At 39.6% G+C, this 12243-nt stretch overlaps 2 protein-coding genes across 4 annotated transcripts in view; one reads left to right on the top strand and one right to left on the bottom strand.

The window, feature by feature from the left end:
* Positions 1-12243, top strand: part of LOC103467091 (mechanistic target of rapamycin kinase) — a 152420-nt gene that overhangs the window by 55022 nt on the left and 85155 nt on the right. For all 3 annotated transcript variants that reach the window (XM_008413149.2, XM_017305688.1, XM_008413148.2), the window contains exons 25-28: positions 62-208; positions 566-708; positions 1809-1971; positions 2897-3042. In XM_008413149.2, coding sequence (XP_008411371.1) covers positions 62-208; positions 566-708; positions 1809-1971; positions 2897-3042 — 599 coding nt within the window. The remainder of the gene's footprint in view (positions 1-61; positions 209-565; positions 709-1808; positions 1972-2896; positions 3043-12243) is intronic.
* angptl7 (angiopoietin-like 7) lies at positions 5319-8999 on the bottom strand. The gene is made up of 5 exons (XM_008413147.2): positions 8177-8999; positions 6694-6794; positions 6412-6606; positions 6029-6224; positions 5319-5928 (listed from the first exon to the last, which is right to left on the bottom strand). The coding sequence occupies exons 1-5, from the start codon at positions 8532-8534 to the stop codon at positions 5759-5761; spliced, it is 1020 nt and encodes a 339-aa protein (XP_008411369.1). The 5' UTR covers positions 8535-8999; the 3' UTR covers positions 5319-5758.

Here is a 12243-nt window from a genome sequence, read left to right as displayed (position 1 = left end):
GGTTTGAATGTGTGTGGGCTGTTTGCGTGTGGYCTCTGTGTGTGTGTGTTGTTTATGATAGGGCTACACACTGGCAGAGGAGGAAGAGGACCCTTTAATCTTTCAACACCGGCAGATTCGGGGCAACCAAGGCGACGCTCTGGTCAGCGGTCCCGTAGAGCCAGGCCCCATGAAGAAACTCCATGTTAGCACGACCGCACTCCAGAAGGTGGGCGCTTAGCAGTTTCCTTCCTTCAAAAGCAACACATTCCTATAATGAAAGATTGCAGCGCTTAGAGCCCAGTGTTGTTTACTGGACTCTCTGCTGGTGTTGATGTTACACCTAGTAAACAGCTCTGACTGAAATGCCTCAGTTTATTTCTTCTCAAGAAATTTGAATCAACAAATTGGCGACGAGTTGAAATGAAAAACCTCATCAAAACGAGCAGCAGAGCTCAATGGCTTGCAGGTGCTTACTTTTGGAGCGCAAAGGGTCATGGCACAGTTCGAATGTGAGGTCTGGAAAAACTGATGCTCCCACACAGTTCCCAGTCAGCTTTTAATCCTTGCTTTTTTCTTTTCTAAGGCCTGGGGTGCTGCTCGGAAAGTGTCCAAGGATGACTGGCTGGAGTGGCTGAGGCGTCTGAGCGTGGTCCTGCTCAAAGAGTCGTCCTCCCCGGCTCTGCGATCGTGCTGGTCTCTGGCGCAGACATACATCCCTCTTGCCAGGTACAGCGTGACTGACACGTCTACTTTTCAACTTCTACTTCCTCCACAAAGTGATGCTCCTCTTTCTTTTCTGTGTGTGTCTGTTTTTTCTTTTTTAAAACTTTTAACGACTGTGATAAAGCACAGGGAGTAAAAGCATATCCATAGTGTTTTTTAGGGAGAAGACACAAGTAAATTTGAACTTCTACCTGCAGTACAGCTGCAAAACCTCGTGACATCTGGCTGTATAATGATCCTATAGATATACAGCTGTGTGTCTGCACTTGTTTATAAGTTTGAATGCATGTATTTTCGGATGGAAATTAGCATTAAGCTAAATCCGGTATATTTATGACAATATTGGACGTTCATTAATATGCACACTCTCATGCTAAATAATTGAATCAACCTTAAAAAGAATTAAATTTGTGTGTCTAAAATTAAGGCCTTAAAAAGTCTTAATTATCTACAGAAAATATAAGTTGAGCTTAAATATGTTAACCGTGCATCTTTTCTTGTGGGACATTTCTGTCAGTCAAAACTATTGAATCGTATCAAACATCTTCATTGAATTCTGTGGCTCCAGGCTCACTTCAGCCAGCTGCTAATATCCCCCTGCTAGCCAGATGGCTTTTCTTTCATGGACACAAAGGGTGCAGTTGTTGGTTTGTTTGTAATGCAGTGAGATCCCCCATCTATTCCCCGTATTTACATTCACTGTAAATATGAGGAGCAGGTGGGGGATCCTGCCACAACAGGAAATAGACAGGAAATAGTCCTGTTGTGGCAGGACTATTTGTCACAATAGTTCGATCAGATGTTTGTGACTGAACTATTTCATGAGTTCGGTCACACACATCTTCATTGAATTATGTGACTCTAGGCCGCTAATGTACCCTTGACAGCTAACTAGCTAGCCTTTTCTGCCTCTATCATGGACACTAAGCTGGGTTCACAGTTTCTGCTATACTTGATCTTGATTGTAACATCCCCTAAATTTACAGTTTTAACCCTGGTTAGCCTTCTTACTAGTTCCTGCTTCTGCAAAATACTTACATTTTCATGTTTACTCACATTTTCTTTTCTTTAAACTAAATCCAGCTGTCTTTTCTATACTTCAGAGACCTGTTCAACGCTGCTTTTCTGTCCTGTTGGTCAGAGCTGAGTGAAGACCAGCAGGATGAGCTTATCCGCAGCATCGAGTTAGCTCTCACCTCTCAAGATATAGCCGAGGTGACGCAAACGCTTCTTAACTTGGCAGAATTCATGGAGCACAGTGATAAGGTAAGCAAGAAAGTGCATAAAATCATACAATCCCTTTTCATATCTTGATTCTTGAATGCGCTTTATACTCTGGACATATAGTCTGGAAAATACGGTATTATGAGAGTACAGGCTCCATTATTGTATTCCTGTATTTTCCCTTACACTGAAGGAGAGTTACGTTGTTTTTACACCAGATAGTTCGGTAAACTTGATTCAATTGGGAACCAAAGCTACAACATTTGTTACATTTTCAGCTGCTGCGATTCTTTCAAAGGATCCAAAGCATCCAAACCGTTTAAAACCTGTTCCTGTGGTTGTATGATTTCTCTTGTTTTTGATGAAAGACCGCAAGCTATTTTTCCCGCTAGCGCTAGACATAAGTGTTTGTTTTGGTTGTATTTGCCCAGAATGCCCTGCACTGCAGTCCGCTTCGTGCTTTTGGGGCAGTCTTCTTTCTTTATTAAAAKGTTTACTATAAACAAAGTTTGGTTTGCATCCTTGTCGGTTTGTGCAATCAATCACGCAGTAACCATTGACCAATTTTCCAGTGAAATCAGCTAAATAAAAGTGATTTTAGGCTACCAACTGTTTGTTTAGATTGTTGGACAGCTTTCATCTTACCGTCTGATTATTTTACTGGAAGAGGAATCGGAGACAGCTGGTGAAGACTTGATGACAGACCACACAACCTGGGCCATTTAGCAACAATAGCGTCACTCTGAGAACTGAGACTCTCATGGTTTGGTCGTTACTTCAAAAAAATAGAAAAAAGAGACTCCTGGTTGGGCTGCTACTCAAGCCCACTGAAAATAAAAACTTCAGCTGCTAATTGCCACGTGGAGGTTAAATTAAAAATGACTTATGTATTTTTCCTCGGTTGTGTTTTCATTTGGGGGGAAAAGAAAGGTTTGGTTATTTTATACGGCTCCGTTTCCTTTTCCAGGGCCCTCTGCCCCTCAGAGACGATAATGGCATCGTTCTGCTTGGAGAGAGAGCCTCCAAATGTCGTGCCTATGCCAAGGCACTGCATTACAAAGAGCTGGAGTTCCAGAAAGGCCCCTCTCCTCTCATCTTGGAGTCTCTAATCAGGTGGGAGTGCTGAAAATTCATGGATTACTCGACCAAAAAGCAAGCTCACCTTTGTAAATATTGAACTAATTCAGCCATTAGAAACACAATCTCAAAGTGAAAGAGACCAGCTTTTATTTTACATTTTTGTTCACCTCACTTATTTGATTGTAGAATTCATAAGGTGATCAGAAGTGCTAAGAATCTCTCTATAATGTGTTGTTCTGTCTGAAATCCAAAGTCCCATCTAAAAAAATTGGCAATTAAATTGTATAGTATTTCTCATGGCACTCTGCTTCAAGGTTTTGATATCTTTTGTCAATTTTTCCATGCAGTTTTCTTGTCTTTTTCCTTTCTGTACTGTTGGCATGGCACAGAGAAATCTGTTTTCCAGCCATCTAATTGGACGCTCGCCTCCTTTTCATCTGTGAGTGTCTGGACTTGTGTTTCTGCGGGGCCTGTTTTCAATTTCTTGGGAGTCGTGATGATGATGAATGATGAGAGCCGGCTCTCTGGTGTTAGCCCCATCTGGTTCTCACCTCTCTAGGATTTCCCATAAAAGATTTTGCCTCGGCTTTGCAAAAGTACAATGAAAGTCTCGTTTTTATTCAGAGCTGGCACTGTTAGGAAAAATACTTTAATTTCTGCAGGTATTGTTGATATTTGTTGGAGACTTTTTAGTTGTGTTTGGGGCTACTCTTGCAGTTTTTGAAACTACAAAAGTCATGTTTTCTAGAAACATGACTTTTAGAAAATCTGAACTGATTAATTCTGTTACTCTTAAAGATTCATTGATTACAGTTTTATGGTAAATTTTAAATGTTTTATTTTTGTGAAGTTTTGATCTGTGTAAAAATAACTTATCCGCAGTCAGAGAAAAGTTGGTGTAGATCTTTTTTTTTTTTTTTACAAATATTTTAAAATAATGATAAAATGATAATAGAGTTTACATTTTAAATAGTCTTTAGAATCTAATATTAGGATGATTAACAGAGTCAAATTTGCACTACATTCTGTATTTCCTACAGATGTAGACATTACCTTAATGTCAAAAATGCAGACATAACAGACCAGAGCTGAGAAGACACAGAACAGTGAAACTTTGCTCTAATTCCTTTAAGCCTTCCTGTTATCTGTTGAATCTCTCTCTTGTTCTCTCTCTCCCACAGCCTTACTAACTATAGACATGCCTTAGCATAAAATAGGTTCTTTTTTTAGTGACTTTCCACATCTCTGTGCTTTCTCTGACTTCATTTCCACCTCACTTATACTGAAACAATCAAACTTTGAGTCCTTTTTTCTTCAGTAACAACTTCCAGACCCAAGAATGTTGTTTCTGCCGCATTCTTGCATGTTGACTTAACGGAAAAAAAGTTTTTTTTTTTTTTTTTTTCTTCCTTTTTTTGTACGTTTCAGTTACAAGTCATTGGTTGATTGCCAGCTGATTGTGTCTTGTTACTGTTATTCTGCTCTATACCTTGAAACACAGCTGGAGTTTCTGGAACTTGCTACTGTGCTATTCTTTATTGTTCTTGTAATGTCCACATCCAATACAAATCTTTTAACAACATGATTAAATATGACAGAATCTACATCAAAACTCTAATAAGTTGCATCTGTTTTCAGATGCAACTTCATCAGATTTTATATTTTTCTAGAACCCTATAAGACTTACCATAACACTGATGTAAAAGCCTCTTTGGAGAGCATTATTAATGTTTAAAGTCCACTGAAAAACTGGAGCCACCAATTTACAGCAACCCAACCCTGAATATTCCTTGTCATTGCTCTCTTTATGGCAATAAAGTTTATCACCGTGGTAACTGCCTCCTGTATTTGCTCCCTGCAATACTGCTGAATTACAGCTTTTGCTAAAGGGGGCTCACATATTTGGAAAACCCCTTAAAATGCAGTCATTTTTGTCACTTTTAGAATATGTTGTCACAGCTCTAGTATTCTTCTGTGTTCATTTTTGCTAATGGGATAAAAGTTGTGCTTTAATTAGAATTTTATTGAACGTGTTGCTTAAAACTTATTTCTGGTGTTATAAAGGGAGCACTTGCTATGAGAAATTCCCTCTAGGTCGTAAACAATAAAATTGTGTTTTGTTCTTCAAGTAGGAAACCTCAGTGGTATTTAACTAGACGGTACATCATGTGTGGTCTCTTTTTCCTTTATTTGAATCATGTGTTTTAGGACCTTTGGCTAAGGATGTCAGCTTCTGACCCTGGCAGAGCGCAAATCACTTCTGGGTTAATCACAGGGTAAAATGTTTCACATGTAAGTGAGACCATGTGTCGTGTTTCTTTTAAAAAATATCTTTATTTTTCCATCACATTAAACGGCATCATTAAAAACCTGTACACATTTTACAAATTACATATTTCCATCATGACATTTCATCAGACACTACTTATTGGAAATACCTTTTGTCGTAGGTCATATTCCATCAACAATTCACAAAAACTATTCTTTAAGTCTTTAGATATGCCCTACAAGTGCCCCATGACTTCCACTATAACCAATATTAACTAAAACCCAACGTAGTGCTTTCACGAAAATGAGAGAACTGATTAAAATCCAGTCGCCCGTAAGGGACAGTGGTTTAAAATGACACATTTCAGTGCTTAAAACAACTAAAATGTTACTAATGAATGCTCTTAAGTTGAAAACACAATTTGGTCGTAAAGGTGTTAAGAGAGATTTATGATCTTGATTCGGTAGACACAGCTGAGGTTTAGGGTTGGAAACCCGCTGGTCGGACCTTCATCTCCACTCTCTTCAGGGAGTAGTTGGGGCCGTGCCAGGCGTACCAAGTGATCCCGTCAGTGCCCTTTGTGTGCTCACCGTAGCGATAAAGAATGCCGTTCAGGTTGGAGTCGGTGCAGCAGTTGTACCAGTAACCACCTAGGAGCAGCGGAGGGAAAAGAATCAGGATCTGCCTATGCTTTATCCACTTGTAATTACCTTTCTGGAAGCTTTGGCTACATCAGTGCCAGTAGATCACCTTTGCGCAGGGCAGCGCAGTCATCCACGCATTTGTCGTTGTCCTTGTTCATAGTGCTGAAGTTGGTGTTGTTGTGGTAGCGTAGGGAGTCTCCTGCGTTCCCGCTGTAGTTGGCGATGAACAGCTTGTAGCTGTTCAGTTCATTGCCCACAGTGAAAAAGCCGTACTCAGCATAGCGTGTCTGTCCCTCCCAGTCCTGCGTTGAAGCACATATATAGTGATTTAGTCAGGAAGGGTTGTAAAAACGGAGCTTATTGGCTCTCCATCTCTGCAATTAGTAAGATTTATTACAATTTTTTATACTCAAACAGACATAATATAATTCTGTCTGCTTGCTTTTGGCTATGAAATGGTTCATGCCAGACAAAAGTTCCAACACTTACCTCCAGCTCGATCCGCAGTGTGCTGGGCTGCCTCGTTAGGCGGAAGATGTGGTCGTTGCCCAGCCAGAAGTCTCCACGAATGGATCCAAAACCGTTTTTGTACTGCTTCCAGTCTCGGTTGAAGGAAGTCAAGCCAATTTTGCGCCGTTGAATCAGAGTCCAACCCCCTCCGTTTGTCTCCATATCGCAGAAGACCTGAAACAGAAGAGCATTTGTTTTCCTGCATCACTACTGAATGCTAAATGGAAACGGAACCACTCTGAACTCAAACCGTGGACTTACGCTGAGCTCAGGTGCACCCAAAAACTCGTCTTTAGGGAGCTTGTACTCGCCAGAGATCTTGTAGCTTTTTCCATAAAGGGATGCACAGTCATATATGGCATCTGGAAAGGAAGAATTTTAAGTTATGCTAAAAGCATATGAGCAGATATCAGAGAAGGGCTTCCTATAAATTCAGCTTTATGATTGTCTGAGTGACTTTACAGATGCAAAAATGGCTTTTTAGCTCTCATCAAAAGCAAAACAAATGGAATGAATCTGGAATATGTGCTACATGCTTTTTGTAGGTTCCTCTTTCATGGTATGGTGATGTAATTAAAAGCTTTACGAGGTCGATATGAGCTTTATAGCTGTTGAGATTTGAGGAACCCCATCAACAATTTCTAATCTGTGCATCACTTCCTGTCCTGCTCTCCAATTCCAGATTGACTCAAGCTTTAGAAAGGCCTCTCTGTTCTCTCTTCATAAATCATATGTATGGCTCCATTAGACCACACAGCAAAAGTACCAGAAACAACAGAAGGCCCAATTACTGTTTTGACTGGTTAGGGTGAGTCTCTGAGTGCATATGGCTGTGTGGGAGCTATGCATGCAGATGGGACTCTGTATTTTCCAAATTAATGCTTTATCCTGCTGCTGTGCTGCTTGCTGTGCACTGTAATCAACCTCACTGCTGATTCCCAGCAGCTCATGGGGCCCACAAAGCACAGATGATTACAGTACTTTTGCAGCTGTAGTAAATGCATTCCACTGGGGAGATGGATATCTTTCAAAAGAAATGTGCTACTTACTAGTAAATAAAAACTCAACAGGATAACTAAAGTAGAGATTAACCAAAGAATCCTTTAGAAATGATCATGGTTGATTTTTCCTTGATTTGCTCTAATTGATGTTCCAGATCTTAAATACTGCAAAATCAGACTTTACTTCCCCTACTTATTTAAGAAGCAACACTAAGAATTCCTCTAGTTTAGTCTATCAACCATCAACTTTGGTGCACTTTTTTTGAGATTAGTTATAACTAAGATCAAGAAGATGATCTTGGAATTTTTTTAATTCCATGTTTTCAAAACTTTTACCTTATTAAAAGAATCTGCAACATTTCAAGTCTCTTTTATTTGTCATAGATGAAATTGCAGTTGGTTAGAGTTGGAATCAGGAGCTCAGAGCTCAAAGAAAACCAGAAATCGGTATTGGCCAGGTAAGACATGATCTGTGCACCTGTAGTTTTTAACATTACTGTTTCTTCTTCCGTATTTTTAGACCATGTGTGAAAGACTTAACAACAGCTGTCCAACAACAGTTTGAAGAAGGCAACGGGTTAAGCTGAACTGTAAACAGTGGTAATTTTCTCCACATGTGGCCAATTTTCACTTTTCCAGAGTGGTTAAAAATCACAGAAATATGCCTCAAGTTGATTCAAAACAAGTGCTATTCATATAAAATTCCAGCTAAAACATGACGCCCTCTTTTCCTAGAAGCTCACCTGAGGAAGTCTGGGTTGCCGACTGCAGAGTCTGGAGCTGCATGATCTCCACACGGTTGTTGATCTCTGAGTACTTGCTCTCCGCCTCAGTGACCCGGCCCTCCAGCTGGTGGTCCTGCTTGTCCAGCTCCATGATTTGCCTCACGACATTCATCATGTCCGTCTTCTGCTTACGGCCGAACTCCTCGAGCAGGCTGGTCAGGTTGGCCACCTGGACCTTGAGCGAGCGCACCTCATCGCAGCACTGAACCTTGGGGGGCTTGGAGGGAGCTGGCCTCTTCTTGGGGTTCTGGGCCCCGGTTCCTAGCAGGAGCAGTGTGACGCCTAAAGCTAGGATGCTCAGATTGATTTTAGTCATGTCTGGATATGCTAATCCTTTTAGACTTGATGCTTTTTTAAAAATGTTTTTTAAAGAGCTTCTGTTTCTAAAAGAAGTCAAAAGGCAACGTTTTAGTGCTGCTAACCCAGGCTCTGTCCTGTTTCCCTCAAGTCCTGCTCTGGATCAGCATCTTAAATATTCTGCCTGTAGGTCCTCCCCCTTCTTATTGGTGTGCACCAGTCCTCATGCTGACCCTTTCCAACCAAGTGGGTGGAGGACCTTTTTTTTTTTTTTATTATTATTTTTTCAACCTCTTCTCTCCTCTACGTCACTTCCCACCCCCTGAACCCATGCTGTACGGGAATTGCCCACACATCCGTTCTCTTTGTTCAGTGAGACCAGCTTTCAGGGTAGTAATGATTATTTTTGCCGTGTTGCTGGGATATTATAATAGTCTACTGTCTGAACTTGCAGCATTTTTTTCTCAGTGCTTTGAAACGTTTAACCTTACAGAGAATTATTAAAAGAACCTCAAATGTGACTTGGACATCATGAATGTTTTTTTTGTAGAGAGGAACAGCTGCAGGTAATTTCCCTGCCTGTTGTCACACTTAACCTATCATTTAATGACATATTTGATGTTAGAAAGAGGGCTAACCATTTTTCCTATAAATTTGGTCTACGTTGCTAGAACGTGTGAAGTCTCCAAGTGCTCTTAATTATTGGGTTTGGTGAGGGTCGTGTTTTCAAGCAGATGTTTGTGACCACAAGTTAYTTCACTAAACCTTGTGCCGTTATTTTATTTAGGTAATTTATTTGTTTATTTAATTCATTTGCAGTTTAAAATCAGTATTTCACATTGATATAAAGTTTTGAAATAGAATAGAAAAATAATCTACCCACTTTCTCAAAAGTCAGTTTACTATACCATAAGTAACTAAGCATCAATCAAACATCCATCTTTAAACAGAAAACAGGCAATGTATTAAAAAAATATTATACATATTATCTTTTTAATGATATGGGACTCTACTCAGTCAGTATGCTTCATTGTGCCATGATAAAATATAATGTTTTATTATTTTCTTAAAAGTAAAAATTGAGCTTCTCTCTTTAGTTTGTTTAGACAGATTCTTGCATAAACAGAAACACAACGTTCCATTTGTTTAGTTTTGACTTTGGGTTTTTTATTATTAAACTTCTAGGAAACAATCACGTAATTTGTTGGAATGTCTTCAAAGGAAGGTGAACTGAGGTAATCTTCCATTAGTTGTTAAAATTCACTGTTTTGCTTTTTTGTATACATTATGACAATTTGGAAAGAAAAAATTAAAACCTCTAATTTTCCTTCACATCTTTTACTCCATTTGAATGAGGAAATAAAGATTTGGGGGACGGCAAGTAGACATTCCCACCTATGAACCATCAGATTAGCAGTGAAAACATATATCACTTACATTTTTAAATCTTTAGGATTTAAAATGTATTAAAATTTAGATACTTATAGATGATACTGTCAGTGTTGATGTGTTGTATTTTGGCAGAAAATGAATCTTTATTTTATACTTTCTTTTTCTACAATTAAACTTACATTTTCTGTTTTGTCATTTAGTAGATTCTGAATATAATCTTAAATGTTAGGCTTCAGATGTGGTCCGTTAAATAAACTGTCAAAAGCTATAACATCTTGAGAGAACGAGGGGTAAAAATAGTGCTTCGTAACATGAAAGGGACATCTGGTTGATAGCAGGTTGTCATTTGTTGCCCAAATGTTTTATGAAATATTACATAAGCAGAAACCTCTTGTTTCTAAAATCAGAATGCTTTGTGTCTCTGTCTTCTAACACTTTGATAGAAACAAACAATGATTATACACCAAACAAACCATAATGCATCATCTTTGTATCATGGAAACTACTTCAAGAGCACAAAATAATGACTCTTCMTTTTCCTAAGGATTACAAAATAAGTGTGCTTCCATTGTGTTGACGTGTCACAGAATTGGCAGTAAATATTTGGATGTGGTCTCCTTCTTTTTCCAAGACTCTGTGTTCCCTAAATCAGTGTTTTTCAACCACTGTTCCGCGGCACACTAGTGTGYCGTGAGTGATCGTCAGGTGTGCCGTGGAAATTATTAAATTTCACCTACGGTACCGTATTTTCCGGATTATAAACTGCTACTTTTTTCCTTAACTTTGAACCATGCGGATTGTAGCCCGGTGTGGCTTTTCTGTGGATTTTTCTTCAACCACCAGGGGGCTCTCCAGCAGGAAGTGAATCATTAGAAGTCAAAATTGTAAATAAAAGAAGAACGAGCTAATTTTCATTTAAAACAGGGGTCCCCAAGCTACGGCCCGCAGGCCGGATCCGGCCCGCCTCCACATTTGGTCCGGCCCCCTGAACAATGCCAGAGAGCGTTCAGATTTTTTTTTCACATATTGTATTTTCCGGTATATATGTGGATTTTTCTTCAACCACCAGGGGGCTCTTTAGCAGGAGGTGTGTCCTGTAAACTGTGGGTGTTTTGTTTTGCATGGCACATTGCTGCCATCTGTTGGGACTTTTAGGGAACTGCTTGACTTTTATATTATTTAATCAGTACTGTTGTTTGCTAGCGGTAGAGCAGATGAGTCTGTTATGAACGCCACATTCCAGGTTTCCCTCAATGAAATATATACTAGTCAGTCCCAGTGACCGTATCACTAATGGTTTTTGCCTCTGTGCTTTCTGGGTAAAAATCAATCGAGAACCCCCCCCCCCCCACTGTCAACAATTTCCGGCAGTCCAGGTGATAAACGTGTAACACTTTTTCTCTTACAAACTGACTCCGGCCCCCCACCAGAGAAGGAAAAAGTTATGTGGCCCTCACAGGAAAAAGTTTGGGGACCCCTGATTTAGAACAACCACATGCTAGCAGCAGGCACGACGGAGAAATGTTTTCAAACTCATATCATGCAGCTTTTAAGTTGAGGTTTGTCGATCTGGCACTATAGGGAAATAGAGCCGCTGCACTTAAGCTCGGTGTGAACGAAACAATGGTTCGGCTTTGGAGACGGAGTGCTGCGTCCTTACAGCAGATTTATTAGAACGCCGCCCTCTGCTGGGTCCTAATGGAAAACCGAGAGCAGCTTCCAGTTTTTATTTTATTTTATTTAATTAATTGAATGTGCTAGTATGGTGCGCTCTATAGTCCAAAAAATACGGTAATTGGTTTTAAAACATTTTTTGAAAATGAATTATCTGCAAATAATGCCATCTTCCAGTGTCTGCTGTAGTAGTAGCGGCGTAATCATGTAATTTTCTTATCACTAGATGGCAGTAGGTACAGAGCATTTTACATTAAAACAAGATAATTAGTGATGTATGAATGTTACAGGTAGCGGTGGTGAGAGCATCGTATCTAGCAAGACTGTGATGACAGTGATGGAAAAGACAGTGAAGCTCAGCAGTAGTTAGAAAGAACATGGGTCCATTTCCCACAACATATCTGTGTGAAATTGAGCTTCTCTAGTCTGGTTACTATAAAAACTAAAACCAGAGAGACAGAGATGTTGAGGAAGAGCTTTGTCTTTCTTCAATTTCTGCCAGGAAATCAGATCTGTTTTCATCCAAACATGCACAGGTTTTACACCAGATGGGTAAAATATACAGATATTTACATTTTGTACATGCAACTCTTCATATTGTAACAGTGAATATGAAGTGAAATGTTTCCCAAATATTATTGCTTCTTTCAGAATAAGAATTA

Source organism: Poecilia reticulata, linkage group LG7 (genome assembly GCF_000633615.1).
Source record: "Poecilia reticulata strain Guanapo linkage group LG7, Guppy_female_1.0+MT, whole genome shotgun sequence".
NCBI lineage: Eukaryota > Metazoa > Chordata > Actinopteri > Cyprinodontiformes > Poeciliidae > Poecilia > Poecilia reticulata.
Note: the sequence above shows the minus strand (reverse complement) of the source record. Positions and strands in the feature narration are given on the sequence as shown.

Bases quoted from the DNA above. Each gene is read 5' to 3' on its own strand.
- angptl7 (XM_008413147.2), bottom strand. From the start codon at position 8,534: ATGACTAAAATCAATCTGAGCATCCTAGCTTTAGGCGTCACACTGCTC. The intron at 6,795-8,176 runs GTGAGCTTCTAG...CTTCCTTTCCAG, and splicing joins GGCAACCCAGACTTCCTCAG to ATGCCATATATGACTGTGCA. The intron at 6,607-6,693 runs GTAAGTCCACGG...CTTCTGTTTCAG, and splicing joins TGGGTGCACCTGAGCTCAGC to GTCTTCTGCGATATGGAGAC.